General features: G+C 35.0%; 1 protein-coding gene across 1 annotated transcript in view; it reads right to left on the bottom strand.

The window, feature by feature from the left end:
* LOC149802502 (thioredoxin domain-containing protein 11-like) overlaps window positions 1-22,837 on the bottom strand; it is a 126,834-nt gene that overhangs the window by 64,620 nt on the left and 39,377 nt on the right. Inside the window, exons 7-10 of the mRNA XM_089951746.1 lie at window positions 14,213-14,281; window positions 8,886-9,017; window positions 5,749-6,501; window positions 63-111 (exon numbers count right to left, since the gene is read on the bottom strand). Of these exons, the coding sequence (XP_089807872.1) occupies window positions 63-111; window positions 5,749-6,501; window positions 8,886-9,017; window positions 14,213-14,281 (1,003 nt within the window). The remainder of the gene's footprint in view (window positions 1-62; window positions 112-5,748; window positions 6,502-8,885; window positions 9,018-14,212; window positions 14,282-22,837) is intronic.

Genomic DNA, 22,837 nt, shown 5'->3' on the forward strand with positions numbered 1-22,837 from the left:
AAAAATTTCTCCCTCTTAATTATTTTTTACAAACAGACCAGAATATGAAGTGGAAAACTTACCTAGACTTTCTTTGGAGAAAGGTTCCCTGAGAACAGAATGGAATTCATTCTGTAACAAAATAAGTGAAAAACAAATGTAGGTTGAGTGTAAAATTAATTTTAATGATATAATATTTACCTGCTGCTATTGTATAGCTAGTACTTGTCTGGAAGAAATTACTCAACTGAATGACAGAAATTCTGTCCTTCATTAGTGTGAACCAGAATTTTCCTGAACACTGAATAAATCTGCACAAGAAGATAGAATCTGGCAATTACAGTAGTTGAGTAATATATCATTAAAATTAGTTTAACCCACCAAAGAATTTAAATATCAGTAATATCTTACCTGTTGCTATTGCATAGCTGAATTTGTCAGTTTAGTGGGAGGTCTGATATCTTACCTGTTGCTACTGCATAGCTGAATTTGTCAGTTTAGTGGGAGGTCTGATGTCTTACCTGTTGCTATTGCATAGCTGAATTTGTCAGTTTAGTGGGAGGTCTGATGTCTTACCTGTTGCTATTGCATAGCTGAATTTGTCAGTTTAGTGGGAGGTCTGATTATCCAAAAAATGGCGCATAAAGAAAAAAAACAAGGAATACTCTCCCTCACAGGTGAGCAAGAGACTGATGAAGGATGGAATTTGTGTGGGTCACAACGACAAAAGAAAACAGTGAGAAAATGCATTCGCACTGATGGTCTAACAGGTGTGTGTGTGTGTGTGTGTGATTAAGATTTTTAACATAGCTTTAACCATTTTTCAGTCATATCGCTACAATGTCTGCAGTGTGGTAGTCTATAGTGATGTCTAGCACAGAGACATCATGTCATTGACATGTAGCATGATGTCTCACCCAGTCACATTATCCTGACACCAGGCTGACTAGTCCTAACACTAACCTCTTAATGCTGAGTGCCTAGCAAGGCAGCTGTTAGTACCATTTTTGTAAGTCTTTGGTATGACTCGGCTGGGGTTCGAACCCATGACCTCCCACTTCCGAGGCGGACACTCTAACCACTAGGCCATCAGAGCATTCGGGCTAACAGGTAAAGGTAAAGAGAGAAAGTAGTATGAGAGTGTGGTTCTTTCTCATCACATCCTCAAAAGATGAAACAGAGAGGCCCATGAGCAATGGCACAAACTTCATGGGACATAACTTTCACAAAGGACAGGTCCCTATCAATATCATGAGTATGGAATGGTTAAGCTCTCTTGATAGGTAATGCAATCAGATGAATCTTTAATGGGTAGGAAAAGATGTTTCCAACCCAACACTGAATTTACACTTAAATGAGACCCAGGTGTCAAGTCCTTAAAATGTAATGACCCAGTCATGAGGATGAATATACCTGTACACAGCTACAAAATTTAGTTCAATTCCGACTGCATTTAAACTGTAAGGAACTGGTCATTACATTTATAACTATTGTTCTTTCTGATTGGGGTATTTTTGTATTCTTTCATTTATCACAAGATAAATTTGTTTCAAATAAAATAACCCTTTAGAGACTTGAGTTGTCTCTCCCTAATAAAGACTTTGCTTGAGTTGATGTTCTCCAGAAATAAAGCCAGTGACCATTATAAAAACTGTCATAAAATGTTAGTAACAGAAAACGATGTCAAATTCAGCTTGGGAAAGGTGCGTTTCTAACACAGTCATCTGTCTTGGCCTGGTGTAATTTATAGTTCAAATTATGGTCCTGTCATTAGCAGCAGAAGTCTAGTAATTGTTCCTAATCAATCTGACCTCAACATATTGCTGACATTTATATTTAATAATAAGATCAATAGAGTGTACCTCTTGTCAGGTTGGTGTTCAAGTTTGTTGATTTCTTTGAATAAAGTAAAAGCATAAACATATTGCAAAAAAAGTCGATCAACCTTCTCTAAATGTACAGAATATACAAGTTATTTTGTATTTTATATTTTTATTTTCCAAATGTGTTTGATAGAAATTAAGATCACTTGATTCTTGAAATGGTATCTAATTGTAAATCACAAATGATGACTAGGTCTTTCTGTGGGTGTTCTTCATTCATTAGCTGCTCAAATATCAATCAGTAAAACTTCATTGTTAATGACTGGACCATAATTTGAGCTACATGTATTCAGTGTAATGCGCAAAATCATTCATGTGGTTGAAACACACCTTTCCCAAACATAAACTGACATCATCTTCTGCGGCTAAAATTTCTAACAGTGTTCAGAATTGTCACTGCCTTAACCTGTGCTGAGCATTTGCTAAAACCATGTTTTTATTAGAGAGAGACCATTGGTGGGTGGGGTAGATGCTTGAAAACTATTGTCTTATTCTGATTTGTAGCATAAAAATGACACTATGTTAATCCATTCTTTACCTGAAACAAACTTCTTTTGTGATGAATGAAAGAATAAAAAATACCAGAGTCGGAAATAATAATTAAGCTCCATATTAAAGGGCCATACCTTACAGTACATGTGCATTCAGAATTTGAAATATTTCATAGTTGTGTAAATGGGCCTTTACTGCTTAAGGACTAAACATGTGGTTCGCATTTAGGCATAAATTCAGCAGTTTTTTTATTGTTTATGTTTTTAAACAGAAGCTGCTGTTAACTGGAATTTAATTGTCTATACCTCAGAGGATTACTTTTTATGTTTAAACAATAGGATACATTAACAATGTTCAAGAGAAGCTCAACAAGGTGTGCCTCTTGTCAAGTCAGCATGTTTTCTAAATATACAAAAGACACAAGATCTTTAAAAATTATTTCCATATATATAATAAAAATAAAGACCATGGATTGTTGAAATGGGGGGTATTTTACTGTGTAAATCACACATCATGTCTCAGTCTTTCCATGGGTGGTCTTCATTGATTGGCTATTCAAATGTCAATTACTAATGCTCATCAGCCACTCCATGACCGAGATGCCATCAGAAAGCAAGCTGAGGCGTGGTGATGAATTGTAGGTATTTTACTGCACCATCGTGGAGCAAAACTGGAGCAGACTGAGTCATGCATTGTGACGCATAGGGTTCTGAAGACACATAAGCTGTACTGTAAAAAATACAAAGACCCATAGTTCTTCATAAACAAGTTACAACATCTCTAATTGTAAGAATGTGTAGTAATAAGTAATCTAATTTCATAGTTTCACTGTAAGATATTAATTTAGAATAATCTATATTAAACAAGAGTCTGTTGGTAGAACTAATGCTCTACTGGCTAGAAGGAATTTCCAGGAAGTTAAAAACATTCCTGATATTTATTTTGCAATAACACAATTTTCAAGCTGTCCATTGTGGCTATCATGTTGGATGGATGAATTAGATATCAGTAGAATGGTGAAAATCATGTATTAATATGACCATTAATTTAGAAGAGGCGAGAGCATAATTTTGAAGATGGCCATGTTAATAAGACTTTCCATTCAGAAGAAGCAGAGATATGATTTTACAATATCATTACCATGGCCACAACACTGGATTCCAGATTTTACAATATCATTACCATGGCCATAACACTGGATTCCAGATTTTACAATATCATTACCATGGCCATAACACTGGATTCCAGATTTTACAATATCATTACCATGGCCATAACACTGGATTCCAGATTTTACAATATCATTACCATGGCCATAACACTGGATTCCAGATTTTACAATATCATTACCATGGCCACAACACTGGATTCCAGATTTTACAATATCATTACCATGGCCACAACACTGGATTCCAGATTTTTACAATTTTCATTTAGGATCACCTAGACATCCAAGAAAGTCTCGCAGTGAAAACTCCATGCTGATATGAGCATCCATTGAGGAGGTATAGCAAGATCAAGATTTTCAAGATGGTCACCACATCAGCTTTTTTTACTGCACATTACAGCTGCTCCATTTTTTAAAGAACCAACCAGATATCATAAAGACATCTTATTGTGAACATCACATTTTTGATATAACTTTCTGTTCTGACAGGAGAAGCAGTAACAATTGGATTCTAATAACAGCTGTTGTGGTGGTCGTGCCATTTTCATTTAGGACCAACCAGACATCATTAAGAAATATTTTGTTTAGAGCCACAAATTCATATGGTTATTCATTTAGGAGAGGTAGTGATAAAAAAATAATTCAAGATCGCCGCAGTCGCAGCCATACTGGATGACGCACTGGCATCATTTTCTTTTAGGACCAACTAGTCCTTGCAATAAATGTGTGTGAAAAGCTTCACTGCAATCTTCAAGGAGTTTTATTTTCTGAAATAGATGCCTGTATTAAAATTGTTTGAAAAATTCCATCATAATAAGTATTTAAAACATATGCCTGGTCTTACACCAACAGTACTCTCTGCATAAGTGTCTTGTTTAACCATCTGGCTGCAAACACCTGAGATAACAATACAATTTTAAGACCTACTGAGTATTAGTTTGCGACATTTGCACCGAAAAGAGAAATCTACTATTAACATAAATACATCTTATTTCTTCAAGCAATCAATAGGAGACCAAAAAGGATCATTTTAAATTAGAATTCTTACCATATATACTCACTTATAAGATCAGCCTAACTGCAAATGACAGACCCAGATCTGCCATTGCATAATGTACCAGCAGATCTAGGTCTGTGCAGTTTGTTAGGATTAATCAGTAGAACAAGCAGCATAACCCCTGATCTGCAGGCACATTGTGCTACAGCAGATCAGGATATTTGCTGTTTGCAGTTCTACTTGACTTATAAGCAAGTACATATGATATTACAAATACCCGTGGTATGCATACCTTAACAAATAATCTTACTCTTGTTGATGATAATACTGACAATGCTAATGATGATAATACTGACAATGCTAATGATGATAATACTGACAATGTTAATGATGATAATACTGACAACGCTAATGATGATAATACTGACAATGCTAATGATGATAATACTGACAATGCCAATCATGACAATACTGATGATGTCAATGATGATAATACTGACAATGCAAATGAAGATAATAATGACAATGCCAAATCTGTCTCCACCAAGAATAACTTATGTCATCCTATCTGAAAATGGTCAAATCGATCATCTTTTTCATGTACTTGATATTGTCATGGTAATTTTTTTCTGTCAGTACATCTTTGCATGCCTATTAAATGTGGAGAATACTCAGTGTACTTTCCCAAACAAGAGTACTAATATCAAACCAAAAAGGGTATCATCTTTTTGATCACAATGAGCCTTCACATCTCTTCCATTGTGGTCATTAAAAAGCAAGATGCTGTATAAAGAAACAGTGAGGCAAAGTAGTCATTTAAAAACGTAGCTGATGTGTTCTGAAACTAAATTTCTGTATCTTAACACACAAGAAAAAGTCTTTCATCAGCTTGTGTAAAGATCTGGTTTTTCAGTGTTAGAAATATCTTCCAAAAAATCAGAATAATGTCTCTGGTTTTCAAAGAAACAGAACTCTAATCAAAAAGACGTACATCACCTTTTCCCTTGTGGAAACAGCAGAATAAACTACTATAATTGTGTTTATGCAAATCCAAATTGCTGGTTCAGTAGTCATGAAGAAGAAAGTTAATTTGCTTTTATTCTCAGAGAAGCCAATACAAGCATGGCTAAGTAAACAAACATCGGATGGAAGACCCAACATCATTTGCGACAGGACCCTGCAGCAAGGTAGGTGGCGAGGTAGAACAATACAATATTTTTTGTCCTTACCTTTAAATCAGTCAGTATCACAGCTGGCTGCTTGGAATCAGGAATGTGAACTCCAAGTCTCTCTGCATATATAGAGTGATGTGAACTATCCATAAAATAAAAATTAACTGTCCTATTAGTTCTACATTGTAGACTCACAAAATCTTCTTTGAAATAATGCATATTTTGGTCAAAAATTTCTTTAACAGTTTCCATGGAAATTAACTTCTGAACTTTTTGGAGGCTTAATAATGTGCACCTTCTTTTAAGTGCATTTCTGGCACCGTTTCTCACAAATGAATCTGTGCTAATCCTTACACCTTTGGGAGCCGATTTTACAAAGTCCTCAGGAGGCACCTTTTGATAACACTGTTTGCAACATAACGTCCTATGTTCATTTACATTATAAAATCTATGAAAATCTAAACAGGAATTTAATTGTACAGATCTCCACTGATCTACACCTTCAAACCCAAAGTAACTAGCATCACAGACTGGCGACACTTTGGTATCTGGACTATTTTTGTGGATACAATATTCACACACAGACACCGGACGCTTTGCCTCTCTCTGTCTTTCCATCAGAGAAAAGCAGCAGTTTGAATCATAATAAGGCACAAAGTCTGTCTCTTTTATAGACTGTTTACACATCTTTTGCAAATTCCTAAATGAATCAATACTGCGGCCTCGATTCTGGATACTCTGATCTATTACATATTTAAGGTCAACATGACTAGAACAGTTTCTTCTGTATGTCATTGCAACTTCTCTCACCTGGAAGATAAATGAAGACAAAACATTATATATACACACACACACACACACACACACACACATAAACTGACTTTATACCTTAGGGAAATTGCGGTTCCAAATGAAGACAAAACATAATCTACACACATTCACACAAACACACAAAAACTAACTTTATACCTTAGGGAAATTGCAATGCCAAATGAATTCAAAACATAATCTATATACACACACACACACATAAGCTGACTTTATACCTTAGGGAAATTGCAATGCCAAATGAAGACAAAATATAATCTACACACACACACACACACACACACACACACACACACAGACTTTATACCTTAGGGAAACTGCAATGCCAAATATAGACAAAACATTATATATATACACACACACAAACTGACTTTATACCTTAGGGAAATTGCAATGCCAAATGAAGACAAAACATAATCTATATATATATACACACACACACACACACACTGACTTTATACCTTAGGGAAATTGCAATGCTAAATAAAGACAAAACATATTCTATATATACACACACAAATGGAAATTGCAATGCCAAATGAAGACAAAACATAATCTATATATACACACACACACAAACTGACTTTATACCTTAGGGAAATTGCAATGCCAAATGAAGACAAAACATATATACACACACACATACACACACACACACACACACACATTTGGGAAACTGCAATGCCAAAGATACTAAGGCATAAACAATGACCTGAACAATAATGTTCATAAGTTGTGTGGCTGACCTTACATCTTTGGCACCAAAAAAATCTTCAATGTATTCAAATCTATTACTTATGATGATTACATCATTAACAGCTGAAAGTTATCCTCACATTAAATCACTAAATTAGCAAATGTATCACAGAAATCAATGTCTGATTAATGCTATACACTGTACATTCTTGCTTACAAGTCAAGACCAACTGCTAACAACACAGACTCTGACCTACTGTTACATAATGTGCTGGCAGACAAAGGTCTATGCTATATATTGTACATATTACTCTTAACTACACAGACTCTGATCTGTGCAATTTGTTGCTGGACTTAATTTAATAAATTAACTGAGTATATCAGTATTCAACTTCAAAGTTTCAGATTGCCTGGCAGTATAAAATCTAACATTTAGCATAACTATTTGAACAATAATTGAAAGTGAAGCATAGCACCTGGCCACATAAACAATCTCTTAATGCACTGTACAAATGTTGATCTTGATGAGAAGTAGAAATGTGACCATATACTAAAGATGCCCCTGCCAATATGATGCAAAAAATGTTAAAAGTTCTCAGCCAAACAAGGGCCATAACTCCATAAGATTGGGTCATTCCAAAACTCATAGGTGTTGTTAATAAAAAGTCCCTTACTGAGTGGATAAGGAAGGGCAAAGTTCTAAATTTGATTTCAACAGATGAAAGTTTGCAAAGTTCTTGATCAGAAACAAAATATTAAGGCCAACAGGAGCCATACCTCTATTAAACTTTGCCAGAAATGGGTGAAAAATTAACATAATCATGTTTTCTTAAATAAAAAATGTACATCTTAATGTGCAATTTGATTTTAATCCATGTATTCTTCCAAAGTTTAAGTAGAAATGAAACTGAAGACAAGTCTAAAGCCAAATATTGGTTATAACTCAGTTAAATTTTGCCAGTAAATGGAGAAAACTGACCATGACCTAGGTATTCCTAATATGAAACTGCATAAAAAATTTCATTTTGATCCATCAAGTCCTTAAAAAAGTACCGAATGGAAACAAAATCTGACACTGTCACAGGTAATAGGATAAGACAGGATCAAACAAGACATAAGGGGACTGGACAGATACAGATATGATGAATGAGTAATTAAGGTATAAATACATATTTATACATGTGTCTGACTACAGATGGAAGTCATCATAAAGTCTACATCTGATTAATTCTTTTTATTTTTTTAAATGTCTGACCACCACCCATCTCACCCCTGGGGTTGTGTCCAGAAACCAAAACCTGCATGGCCATCTGCTACAGCTCCTGTCACATCATATCATCACTGCTTCGATTTCTGTTCATGGAATTGTTTACAAACATGTAACCTTATCACCTAGAACAATGTAACACCACTACTACACCAACTATGCACTACCAGGCTGCATCCAGTATATGAAACTTCCATGTCATTAATTCATTCTTATAAATCATACTATCATCATCCTCTGTAAATCTGTGTAGAAGTTTATGTAATATAAGATGTGATGGATGGACAGTAAAACACAGGGATGGATATTGTCAATTACATTCATTGACACAAGTGTGGATCAATGATAAAAATGTTAACATTCTTTTCAACTGTAGCATTCTCAAACTCTGTATCATGCTTACCAGGCAAAGAAAGGGATTGACCTCATGTAAGGGGTTGGAGGCCCCAAACACAAATACAGCTGGAGCCTTCTGTACATGACTAGAAAGGATCAAACTCTTCTGGCCTGTAGGAACCAACCATTTCACAAAGGACTGAAACGCAATGGAACCCTAATCAATATGGCATTCTTGTTACATCAGAAAATTAATACAATACAGATGTTGAGCCAATAAAATCTACTGCTAAACAAAGAAATGTTGCAATTAGTTATTTTACACTATCAGCAAAAGCTGAACATGTCCACTGTCATTTAATCGCAAATTAAGTTGAAGTCAACAATATGGCACATTTGTCAGATTCATTACAGATTTCAGGATACAAATTTGTTTAAATTTATAGTATATACAAGGATCAATAACTAGGAAAAGAATCCAATTGCATTGGCTAATATTATTTGTATGTGAAGAATTCAATGCATAATTTTATCAGAAATTCTGGTGGATTAGGATTTCATTCAGAGATTTCTTCAAACTTTCCGAATGTCAAGTTTTCATTTAGTATGCTTTTGCTAATATACAAAGTAAAGAGGCAGGAAGCCCAGCTACTTGCATATATCGGAAGCAACAGAACTTACCCAAATATAATAATCTATTAACCCAATGCTCACAAGTTAACTAGCTTTAGTCCTCAGTTCTATGTTCTTACAGAATCTGTCATAGCATTCACTGAAAATTCTGACCCAACATAATACATTAGCTGTAATATTATTTTCTTGGATTAAAAGGTGTAACTTAATGATTCAATCCCTCTTAAAATTTATATGTCAAACATAAATGATAGATATTTACTATCGAGTATGTACACTTGGGCTAACTGTACATTTTGCTTGGATCACAAAGCATTTTGTGCACAAAGATATATGCCGACGTTTACATAAGATTTTAATGTTTTAGTGGTCATTACTTTTACAACTGAACAAAAAGAGCTTCTAGGAATTTAAGATAAGACCATTTCTACTTTTTAACTATCAAGCATGGAGACCATCTCCATTTATAAAAAAATAGCTGTTGTGGAGTGACAAAGTAATTTTCAAATTAGCTGTTGTGGAGTGACAAGGTAATTTTCAAATTAGCTGTTGTGAAGTGACAAGGTAATTTTCAAATTAGCTGTTGTGGACTGACAAGGTAATTTTCAAATTAGCTGTTGTGGAGTGACAAGGTAATTTTCAAATTAGCTGTTGTGAAGTGACAAGGTAATTTTCAAATTAGCTGTTGTGGAGTGACAAGGTAATTTTCAAATTAGCCATTGTGGAATGACAAGGTAATTTTCAAATTAGCTGTTGTGGAGTGACAAGGTAATTTTCAAATTAGCTGTTGTGGAGTGATAAGGTAATTTTCAAATTAGCTGTTGTGAAGTGACAAGGTAATTTTCAAATTAGCCATTGTGGAATGACAAGGTAATTTTCAAATTAGCTGTTGTGAAGTGACAAGGTAATTTTCAAATTAGCTGTTGTGAAGTGACAAGGTAATTTTCAAATTAGCTGTTGTGGTACACATACGGGATGTCAGCTTATCACCATTTTCATTTAGGACAAAGTAGGCATGATTACAAGTGTTTTGGTGAAAACCTCATGTCATAATGGTCATTAATTGAGGGGGAACAGTGTCCAAAGATTTTTAAGACAGCTGTTGTGGCAGCCATATAGCATGTATGATGGGCACTGTTCAGGACAAACTAGGTATCATAAGAAGACTGCTGGTGAAAACCCAATGTTGATACAATCATCCAACTGGGAGAAACAGAGACAGCAAAATTTTCAAGACGTGACTTTCCATTCAGGAGTAACAAAAAACGAGATTTTCAAGGTTGCTGTGGTTGTCATAATGGAGGTCACATTGGTACAATTTTGAGTCAAGACCAGCTGGACATCATAAGAAGTCTTTTAGTGAAAATCCCATTCAGGACAAGTAGCGATAGAAAGGTTTTTAAGACTGCTGCTGTGTAGTGGTCTTTCTGAATGTCAGATTGGCACCGTTTTCACTGAAGACCAAATGGACAGAAACCCCATATCAATATGACTTTCTGTTGTGATAACAAAACATTTAAGATGACTGCCATGGTGGCCATACTGGATGTCAGATTGAAAAAATTTTCATCTGGGACCAAACGGACATCATACATCTTTTAGTGAAGCCCCCATGTTGATATGACCATCCATGTACGAGTAGCAATTACAAGACTGTCAAGACTGCTGCCATCATGGCCATATTGGAATTCACTATTCTCATACAATTAGACATCATAAAAAGACATTTACTAAAAACTGATATGACCATCCAGGCAGGATGAGTAGCAATTACAAGATTTTCAAGCTGGCTCTCTTGATGGTTATACTGGATCACACATACCATTTTCATTTATTGACATCCAGACTTCATAAGAACTCTTTTAGTTAAAATCCCAATCTGACATGACCATCCAGGCAGGACGAGTAGCAATAACAAGATTTTCAAACTGGCTTTCAGGATGGTCATACTGGATCACACATACCATTTTCATTTACAGCCATCCAAACTTCATAAGAACTCTTTTAGTCAAACTCCCAATCTGATATGACCATCCAGGCAGGACAAGCAGCAATAACAAGATTTTCCAGATGTCAACTGTGGCAGCTATATGTGATGTCAGTTCAGCACCATTTTAGGACAAACTATTCATCATAAGCCTTTTAGTGAAAACCCTGTGTTGATATGACCATCTATTCAGAAGGAAGAGTGATAATATTTTCAAGATGGCTGCTGTGGCAGCACATTTTCATTTAGGATCAACTAGACAGATGTATGTAAAGTTTCTACGCAATCCTAAAACAGTTGAGGTGTAGCAATAGAAAATCTGTGTTAACAGATGAATGCCAGACAACAGATAATAGACTATCCAGTTAGCTCTTCTGATCTATGACCAGTAGAGTTAATACTAACAATAAACCTATATAGCTGAACAAGCAGTGTTTGAAATGTGGTTGAAATCTTTTCATAATAAACAAACTGTAGAAAGAGCTAACATGAACTTGATCCCCCCAAACTATCATTAAGCACTAAACTGGGATAGAAATTGTTGGTTAGGTCAAATTTGATAAACAAAAGCAAATCTAATTAGTTCTGTATTAATCTTTCCTGAGGAATATATTTAGAATGGTCCTCAGTACATTGTTGGTCTAGATATAGAGAACTATATGAATGATGATTTACCTTAAGTATTTATCCAAAAAGAAAATTTTCAAAGCAATATTTAAATTCTCAATATAACAATGAAGAAATCAGCAAATGTTAGGTTACACTAACGTACTTAGTTGAATATGGAAAATGTAAGAAAAATACGACATGTTTCCACATTAATCCAGATGTCTTAATGCAAACAACTGCCTTTCTTGGATAACAAATGCTCAAAACATCGGACTGACTGCTTGAAGCAACAAAAAAAGTACTGACTGGTTAGGAAACACCTGGCTGTTGATTGCTGATTATCACTTAACATAGGATTAAATGATCATGGTAGATCATTTATTGATGTGTAAATTTTACCTAATCGCTCACAAAGTAAATAAAGTCTGAAGGACTTAATGTTAACTTTGTGAGTGATTAGGTAAAATATACACCAAGAAATACCCAACCATGATCATTTAATCCTTGTAATATCAATTTACTCCCCTTCTGTCATCAGATCTGCAGATTTCATAACCAAAACATTCACTTTTATGCAGATTGAAGTTTTCTTTCATTACATTTAACTGTAACAGAATACATAGCCTGATTTTGCTAGACAAGAGTTGTCATTTCTTTATACAGTAATATACAGTAGAATGTGATATAGCGGGTCATGCCAGTGACATATTGTTATGATCATTATTTGAATATTTTTAAAAAATGGTTGATGCTGTTTACGCCAGGCTATTCCTTTTTTTCTATAACTATGCTTGCATATGGCACGTTATAACATTTGTTGTTGTTACTTTCTACACACTTCGATCTTTCAAAAACAAAATCATGTCCATTTTTAGTGAGATCCCTTGCTTAATAACAGCTGCTGTAACATGTGAAGATGAAATTTCCAAAGACTGGCTTCTAAAGCCTGCCATATGCCTTCTTCGGCAAAAGGGTTGAGTGTTAGAGTGCAGGAAAGTCTGTGCAGTTACATTATTTTAACTTCTAATGGTCGACTTTTAATCTGGGTTGTAAATTTTGATCGGTAATCACACAAGTGGGTGGGGGCTTGTTATTATTAGGGTGTTATGCATTGATACAGATGAAACTTCACATCAAATGACATGGAAACAGGGAACCATAAGTAGTCCGAGGAATTTATTGAGTAAAAAATAATTATGGTTCAGTATCACGTGACCATTTACATTCAATCAAAATGTAAAACTGTGGTAAATTCATAAAAATTGAATTATTTACTTTCAATTATGAATTGCAAGAGGGGATGAGACTAGACGACTTTTACATAAAGGTTACCATTAGGACAGGGTGGACAATATTATTAATCCTGAGCATGATTCTATTGTGTACTAATAAGGCAACTCCAAGACTGAGGTCCCCTTTATCTCTTTCAAACAATCTTTTTTTTCAGTCTCACCTATTAAAATGATTCAATGATATTTTCAAAGATGCATCAGATTAGGCTGAAAATATAATACTTTACATTTTATAATCAACTCATTGAAAGAAAACAAAAATCAGTCAAGTTGGGATACTGTCCTGAATGAATGCTGAATGCTTAGTGAAGCAGCTGTTAGTACCATTTTTGTAAATCTTGGTATGGTTTGGTCAGAGTTTGAACCTGCAATCTCGCACACCCAAGGTGGATACTCTAACCACTAGGTCAACTGAGAGGTCTGTTTGTGCTAACAGATCAATTTCTACACTGGTCAAGTGGAATCATAAGGAGAACATGTACCTTGATCTGCCTCTACACCAATAGATTTGCAAGCTGTCAATATTGGTTACATGAATGAAAATATAAACAGAACAAGCAATATACCATGTACTGCTGCAGCAAACTGCACAAACACATTGCTGTCTATCCTGGTCATGTTAAATCAATACACATATCACTGTCTATGATGGTCACTTGAAATCATTAGAACACATACCCTGAGCTGTCTGTTAGTGAAATCATCACTAGAACAAATAATACATACCATGATCTGCCAATGTGTGCCTAGATCTGAGTGTGCAGTTAAGTGAGTTGTGCTCCAGCACACACACACATAAACTGACTTTATACTTGCCTGTTGTTATACACAAAAATATTACATTTTACTGGTCAGTTGTTATATATTACCCACCTGTTGTTTGTTTATATTCAGCCACTGTACAATGCTGCTGCATGTAAAATTTCTTTCCTCTGGATATTTCTTTAAAAAAAAAGGACATTGCAAATAAATAACTTATCTGAAATAAAGTGATACAAAGATGGTAACAGATTCATATATTTTATGTGGTGCCATATTTTTAAAAATTTGATGGAATTTTTTCATGGAAAAATGTAATTGTTGAAGAAATATTAGTCCAAATAAATACTTTTGAAGTCTGAAAACACACCTTACATCTGCTAATTATCATCTCAGTCAGCATCTGTCTGATACTATCATTATCAAATAATGTGTCTGAAAACACTGGGAAACAAATGCTGTGCTTCTTCCAGATGTGCAAACTATACTAATCCCTACCCTAAAATTAAGCAACAGTGCAAAAATTGGACAGATGATTTTCCACATGCAATAAAACCCGTAACATTCAGCAAGGTTAAAATAAAAACCTGATCCAGTCTTCTAATTGCGTGACTTCTTCATAACTGCCATAATCATGAGCATTTTGCCAACTCCACTTGGCAAGGTTGTACAAGGGCAGGCATGAAGTTTTTAGTATTTGGCTAAAATGTCTCTGGATTTAGATTCAGTTCTAATGCATATTAGATACAGTTACTGCCACAATACACAATTGGTTCCAATACTCTGCTAATGTGTATTACATAGTATTGTTGTAAAAATACACAATTGGTTCCAATATTCTGCTGATGTGTATTACATAGCATTGTTGTAAAAATACACAACTGGCTCCAATATTCTGCTGATGCATATTACATATGTGTTATTGTCAAAAAACACAATAGTTATAGGTTACTGCATTTGTATGTGAAAATATGAAAGAGTTTTTTGAATGGAAATACTGCATGACCTTGAGAGCGCAGTATATCCATCCAACAAAACGAGTTCATAATTTTTCATACAAATGCAGTAACCTTTTTATTATATGCTAATTTTTTTATTCTACCTAATGCTTAATTATATTAACAAAATACACTATAAGAAACAAAGTAACTGAATGTATGCCGTATTCCAAACTAAATATACAAGAGCAGATTCATCATTACACAACAACAACATTATTACTGCACACAACTCTGCCCAGATAAATTTTAACTTAGTTGCGTGCTCGACGTTACTTTCAAAAGAAAATGGCATGCCTAGTTAAAATTGAAATTTGGAGTCATATTGTGAATGAATGCGCATTGCAATAACTATTCCATTTGATCTGGAATGAATAGATTTTGGTATTTTTTTCGAGTCTACGAAATTTCGTGATTATGGACTGGATTTATATGTGACAATTCCACATGAAATACATCGGATTGAAGAAGCTAGGGAGAAGCGTGTTGACATCTGCAAATGTGTTACTGTTTCTGTCACTGAATTTGTGAAATCATAATGTGGGAAAAATATGAAGTCTTTCAACTGTAATTATCAAAAAGATGCTATGGAATTTAAAGCTTATTTCATTTTGAGTGCAGTAAGGAGGATGTAACTGCACTTATATTCAAAATTACAGTACAATTTTTAAATGTGTAATCAAGATTGAGAACCTATGACATGGCTCCCGTAATTCAGATTTGCAGAACTAAGTACATTTTGAGGAAATTCAGGATGTAAAACTGTAAGTATATTTTTTTGCCATTCTTATCACCTGCTAAAGAAAACAGTATATGACTTGTCACTTGTATGTTATTTGTAAGGACCCTTTCTTGCGCCTGTTGTATAGCTAGCCTAAATCTGAAACATTGTATCAACAAAGTTAACGAGGAATGTGCCAAAGCAGCTGGTATGTGGCAGTCCAGGAAACATCTGCTTTAGTTCATTCAGGAACAAATTTAAACAAACACAACGTTAAGCACCTACTACGTGAGTGTACATAATTTGTTTACAAATCAAAAGTGCTGGTGTCTGCGTCCATTGTTGGTTTACAATAGAAGTAGTTCCTTTATGCACGTGAATGCAACATGTGTATTTGCATTTAAGTTCAGTATCGGGTAATATTGCACAATTCTGACAATGCAAAGTTAATGGAGAAAAAAATGAGCATATAATAAGTTTCAATATTCTGCTGATGCATATTACATAGTATTGTTGTAAAAACACACAATTGGTTCCAATATGCTGCTGATGCATATTACATAGTGTTATTGTCAAAATACACAACAGGTTCCGATATGATGATGTGTATTGCATAGTGTTCTTGTCACAACACACAATCATTGCCAATCTGCTGATGTGTATTACATTGTGTTATTGTCACAACACACAACTGGTTCCAATATTCTGCAGATGCATATTATATAGTGTTATTGTAAAAATACACAATTGGTTCCAATAGTCTGCTGACGTGTATTACATAGTATTGCTGTAAAAATACACAATTGGTTCCGATATGCTGATCTGTATTGCACAGTGTTCTTGTCACAACACACAAGCATTGCCAATCTGCTGATGTGTATTGCATTGTGTTATTGTCAAAACACACAATAGGTTCCAATATTCTGCTGATGCATATTACATAGTATTATTGTCAAAATACACAACAGGTTCCGATATGCTGATGTGTATTGCATAGTGTTCTTGTCACAACACACAATCATTGCCAATCTGCTGATGTGTATTGCATTGTGTTATTGTCACAACACACAAATGGTGCCAATATGCTGATATGTAATGCATAATGTTATTGTCACAATACACAATCAGTGACAATATGACAAAACACACAATCGGTGCCAATATGCTAATGTGTATTACATTGTGTTCTTGTCACAACAAACAATTGGTGCTAATATGCTGATGTGTATTACAGTGTTGTTGTCAAAACATACAATCAGTGCCAATATGCTGATGTGTATTGCATAATGTTCTTCTCAAAACATACAATGAGTGTCAATAAGCTTATGTGCATTGCATAGTGTTATTGTCACTGCAAACAACTGGAGCCAATATGCTGATGTGTACTGCATAATGTCATTGTCACAACACACAATCGGTGCCAATATTCTGATGCATATTATATAATGTTATTGTTACAATACACAATCAGCGCCAATATGCGGATACGTATTGCACTGTGTTATTGTCAGAACAATCGGTGCCAATATGTTGATGTGTATTGCATTGTGTTCTTGTCACAACACACAATCTGTGCCAATATGCTGAAGTCTGTTGCATAATATTATCACAATACACAATTGGTGCCAATATGCTGATGTGTATTGCAGTTTTCTTGTCAAAACAAACAAGTGATGCAAACATGCTGTGTATTGCATTGTGTTCTTGTCACAACACACAATCGGTGCCAATATGCTGATGTGTATTGCATAATGTTATTGTCACAAAACACAATCAGTGCCAATATGCTGATGTGTATTGCATTGTGTTCTTGTCACAACACACAATCTTTGCCAATATGCTGAAGTGTGTTGCATAATGTTAATATCACAATGCACAATCAGTGCCAATGTGCTGACGTGTATTGCACAGTGTTCTTGCCAAAACAAACAACTGATGCAAATATGCTGTGTATTGCATTGTGTTCTTGTCACAACACACATTCAATGCCAATATGATAATGTGTATTACATAGCATAATTGACACAAAACACAATTGGTGCCAATATGCTGATGTGTATTGCATAATGTTATTCTCACAAAACACAACTGGTACCAATATGCTGATGTGTATCACATGGTGTTATTGTCACAACACACAATAAGTGCCAATATGCTGATGTGTATTACATTGTTATTGTCAGAACAATTAGGGCCAATATGCTGATGTGTATTGCATTGTGTTCTTGTCACAACAAACAATCAGTGCAAATATACTGATGTGTATTGCATTGTGTTCTTGTCACAACACACATTCAGTGCCAATATGATAATGTGTATTACAAAGTGTAATTGACATAAAACACAACTGGTGCCAATTTGCTGTGTACTGCATAATGTTAGTCTCACAACACACATACAGTACCAATTTGCTGATGTGTATTGCATGGTGTTCTTGTCACAACACACAATCTTTGCCAATATGCTGAAGTGTGTTGCATAATGTTATTATCACAACACACAATTGATGCCAATGTGCTGATGTGTATTGCAGTGCTCTTGTCAAAACAAACAAGTGATGCAAATATGCTGCATATTGCATTGTGTTCTTGTCACAACACGCATTCAGTGCCAATATGCTAATGTATATTACATAGTGTAGTTGACACAAAACACAATTGGTGCCAATATGCTGATGTGTATTGCATAATGTTATTCTCACAAAACACAACTGGTACCAATATGCTAATGTGTATCACATGGTGTTATTATCACAACACACAATCAGTGCCAATATGCTGATGTGTATTACATTGTTATTGTCAGAACAATCTGGACCAATCTGCTGATGTGTATTCCATGGTGTTATTGTCACAACAAACAATCAGTGCAAATATGCTGATGTGTACTCCATAATGTCATTGTCACAACACACATTCAGTGCCAATATGATGTGTATTACATATTGTAATTGACATAAAATGCAATCGGTGCCAATTTGCTGATGTGTATTGCATAATGTTATTCTCACAACACACAATCAGTACCAATATGCTGATATGTATTGCATGGTGTTCTTGTCACAACACACAATCTGTGCCAATATGCTGAAGTCTGTTGCATAATGTTATTATCACAACACACAATCGGCACCAATAAGCTGATGTGTATTGCATAGTGTTATTGTCACAGCAAACAAATGGAGCCAATATGCTGATGTGTATTGCATAATGTTATTTTTCACAACACACAAGTGGTGCCAATATGCTGATGTGTACTGCATTGTGTTCTTGTCACAACACACAATCTGTGCCAATATGCTGATGTGTATTGCATAATGTTATTTTTCACAACACACAATTGGTGCCAATATGCTGATGTGTATTGCACAGTGTTCTTGTCACAACACATAATCTGTGCCAATATGCAGAAGTCTGTTGCATATTGTTATTATCACAACACACAATCGGTGCCAATATGCTGATGTTTATCACATGGTGTCATTGTCACAACACACAGTCAGAGCCAATATGCTGATGTGTATTGCACAGTGTTCTTGTCACAACACATAATCTGTGCCAATATGCTGAAGTCTGTTGCATAGTTATTATCACAACACACAATCGGTGCCAATATGCTGATGTTTATCACATGGTGTTATTGTCACAACAAACAATCAGTGCAAATATGCTGATGTGTACTCCATAATGTCATTGTCACTACACACATTCAGTGCCAATATGATGTGTATTACATAGTGTAATTGACATAAAATACAATCGGTGCCAATTTGCTGATGTGTATTGCATAATGTTATTCTCACAACACACAATCAGTACCAATATGCTGATGTGTATTGCACAGTGTTCTTGTCACAACACATAATCTGTGCCAATATGCAGAAGTTTGTTGCATATTGTTATTATCACAACACACAATCGGTGCCAATATGCTGATGTTTATCACATGGTGTCATTGTCACAACACACAATCAGAGCCAATATGCTGATGTGTATTGCATTGTGTTCTTGTCACAACATACAATCTTTGCCAATATGCTTAAGTCTGTTGCATAATGTTATTATCACAACACACAATCAGTGCCAAAATGCTGATGTGTATTGCACAGTGTTCTTGTCAAAACAAACAAGCGATGCAAATAGGCTGTGTACTGCATTGTGTTCTTGTCACAACACACAATCGGTTGCCAATATGCTGATGTGTATTGCATTATGTTACTGACACAACAATCAGTGCCAATATGCTGAAGTGTGTTGTATAATGTTATTGTCACAAAACACAATGGGTGCCAATATTCTAATGTATATTACATAATGTTATTGTCACAAGACACAACTGCATGGTGTTCTTGTCACAACACACAATCAGTACCAATATGCTGATGTGTATCACATGGTGTTATTGTCACAACACACAATCAGTGCCAATATGCTGATGTGTATTACACTGTTATTGTCATAACACAACAATCGCTGCCAATAGGCTGATGTGTATTGCATAATGTTCTTGTGACAACAACAATTGGTGTCAATATGCTGATGTGTATTGCAATGTGTTACTGTCACAGTACACAATAAGTGCCAATATGCTGATGTGTACTGCATTGTGTTCTTGTCACAAAAAACAATTGGTGCCAATATGTTGATGTGTACTGCATTGTGTTATTGTCACAACAAACAATCAGTACAAATATGCTGATGTGTTTTCCATAATGTTCCTGTCACGACACACATTCAGTGCCAATATGATAATGTGTATTACATAGTATAATTGACCTAAAACACAATTGGTGCCAATTTGCTGACGTGTATTGCATAATGTTATTCTCACAACACAGAATCGGTACCACTTTGCTGATGTATATTGCACAGTGTTATTGTCATAACTCCCAATCGGTGCCAATATGCTGATGTGTATTGCATTGTGTTATTGACACAATAATTGGTGCCAATATGCTGATGTGTAATCCATAATGTTATTTTTCACAACACACAATCGGTGCTAATATGTTGATGTGTATTGCATAATGTTATTGTCACAACACACAATCGGTACCAATATGCTGATGTGTATTACATGGTGTTATTGTCACAATACACAATCAGTGCCAATATGCTGATGTGTATTGCATTGTGTTATTGTCAAAACAATCAGTGCCAATAGGCAGATGTGTACTGCATAATGTTATTGTCACAACACACAATCGGTATCATTATGCTGATATGTATTGTATAATGTTATTGTCACAACACACAATCGGTGCCACACAAAACACAATCGGTACAGATATGCTTATGTGTATTACATTGTGTTAATGTCACAACACACAATCGGTGCCAATATGCTTATGTGTACTGCATTGTTTTATTGTCACAATGTACAAAGTGCTGATTTCAACAATTTTGATCTGTATTGATGCAAAGTTTGTAATCACCCACAGTTTCTGAAATGTTACTACAGTAAAAACCTGTCTTGAGAGACCACTGCTATGAGAGAACACCTGTTTTGAGAGACCAGAATCTCCATGCACAGATTTATTGATTACATAGTGTTATGTCCTGTTTTGAGAGACCACCTGTCTTATGAGACCATATTTTTTGGCAGATGGGGTGGTCTTTCAAGACAGGTTCTACTGTATAATGGGTCTATTTATAGAAAATGTTGTATAAAAACTGCTCCCCCAATTACCCACTCCCACCAGAGTATACACTATCTCTTAGCAGAACATCTTCCATAAACAAAGATACAAAAATTACTCTTTCAAATCACAGGAGCAGAACAATATGTTCATGGCACAACCCATTTTAGTTTTGGGTAACCAAACTTTTCAGAGCTTGAGCGGACAGCCAGGTTCTGGCTAATGGTAGTTTATCAGTATTATGTTTACTCTGACATAAGGTCAATAATGGTTGGCTCCAAATTACTTTTTTCACCAAAAAAAATCTCAGAATAGTTATGACAGGTATCACTTGCTCTTAATAATGACACATGTAATCCTCAGTGTCATCCCTTTAACAGTGATATGAAACTGAAGCCAGGCTTCGATTATCCAAGCAGTGGCATACAATAATATTCACCTGAATTGGCAAAGCAAAACAAAACTGAACTTGACAATTTTCCCTCAACAATCAACAAAGTTTATTCCATTCCTGTTACGGTGAACAACACATGATAAGTTTGAAGAAGTAAACAAGCACTACACTACTTAATGAACAACTCACACGATACTTTAACTGTAATTCTGCATAATTAAAAATAAAACCAGATGGCATGGCCGAGATATATTAATCTAAATGGATCAAATAAGATTTCCTTGTGGAATTGTAACAGGGAACTGACTGAGGTGAATTGGAATTCAAATTAGCAAGCTCTGTTTGACTCATTTTTGCTACCAATGCTTGGCAGTCAACACTGTTCCACAAAATTAATGTGGAGTAGAGTGGATCAATGATCACTTGTTAGAAAAGATGTAACTGACCATGCTCACCTAAATAGTTATGTGTTTCCTGTTTTCAAGTAGCAATTGATGGTATGTCTTGATGAAGCTTAGTCAATTATTTCAGTTCACCATAATGTGAATTCACTCACATATTGAATTATAGGTCTAATTTTCATGAAGGAATATTATTGCTTAAATTCAGAGTGTGCATGCAATTGTGCACTGAATAAAGCTCAGGCATATGAAGAGTTTGATTTCTGTTACAGGTACACTATATTTTTTCTTGTGTAATTTACATTATAAATGACAGGATTTGCTCACTATGCAATCAAATATCCCAATACTTACCTCTTAGCTAATTGCTAGCCAGTGGAATTTACATTATAAATGATAGGATTTGAACAAGGCTCACTATGCAATCAAATATCCAAATACTTACCTCTTAGCTAATTGCTAGCCAGTGGAATTTACATTATAAATGACAGGATTTGAACAAGGCTCACTATGCAATCAAATATCCCAATACTTACCTCTTAGCTAATTGCTAGCCAGTGGAATTTACATTCTAAAGGACAGGATTT

The sequence above is a fragment of the Sinohyriopsis cumingii genome, chromosome 3 (genome assembly GCF_028554795.1).
Source record: "Sinohyriopsis cumingii isolate HCF-2022 chromosome 3, ASM2855479v2, whole genome shotgun sequence".
Taxonomy (NCBI): domain Eukaryota; kingdom Metazoa; phylum Mollusca; class Bivalvia; order Unionida; family Unionidae; genus Sinohyriopsis; species Sinohyriopsis cumingii.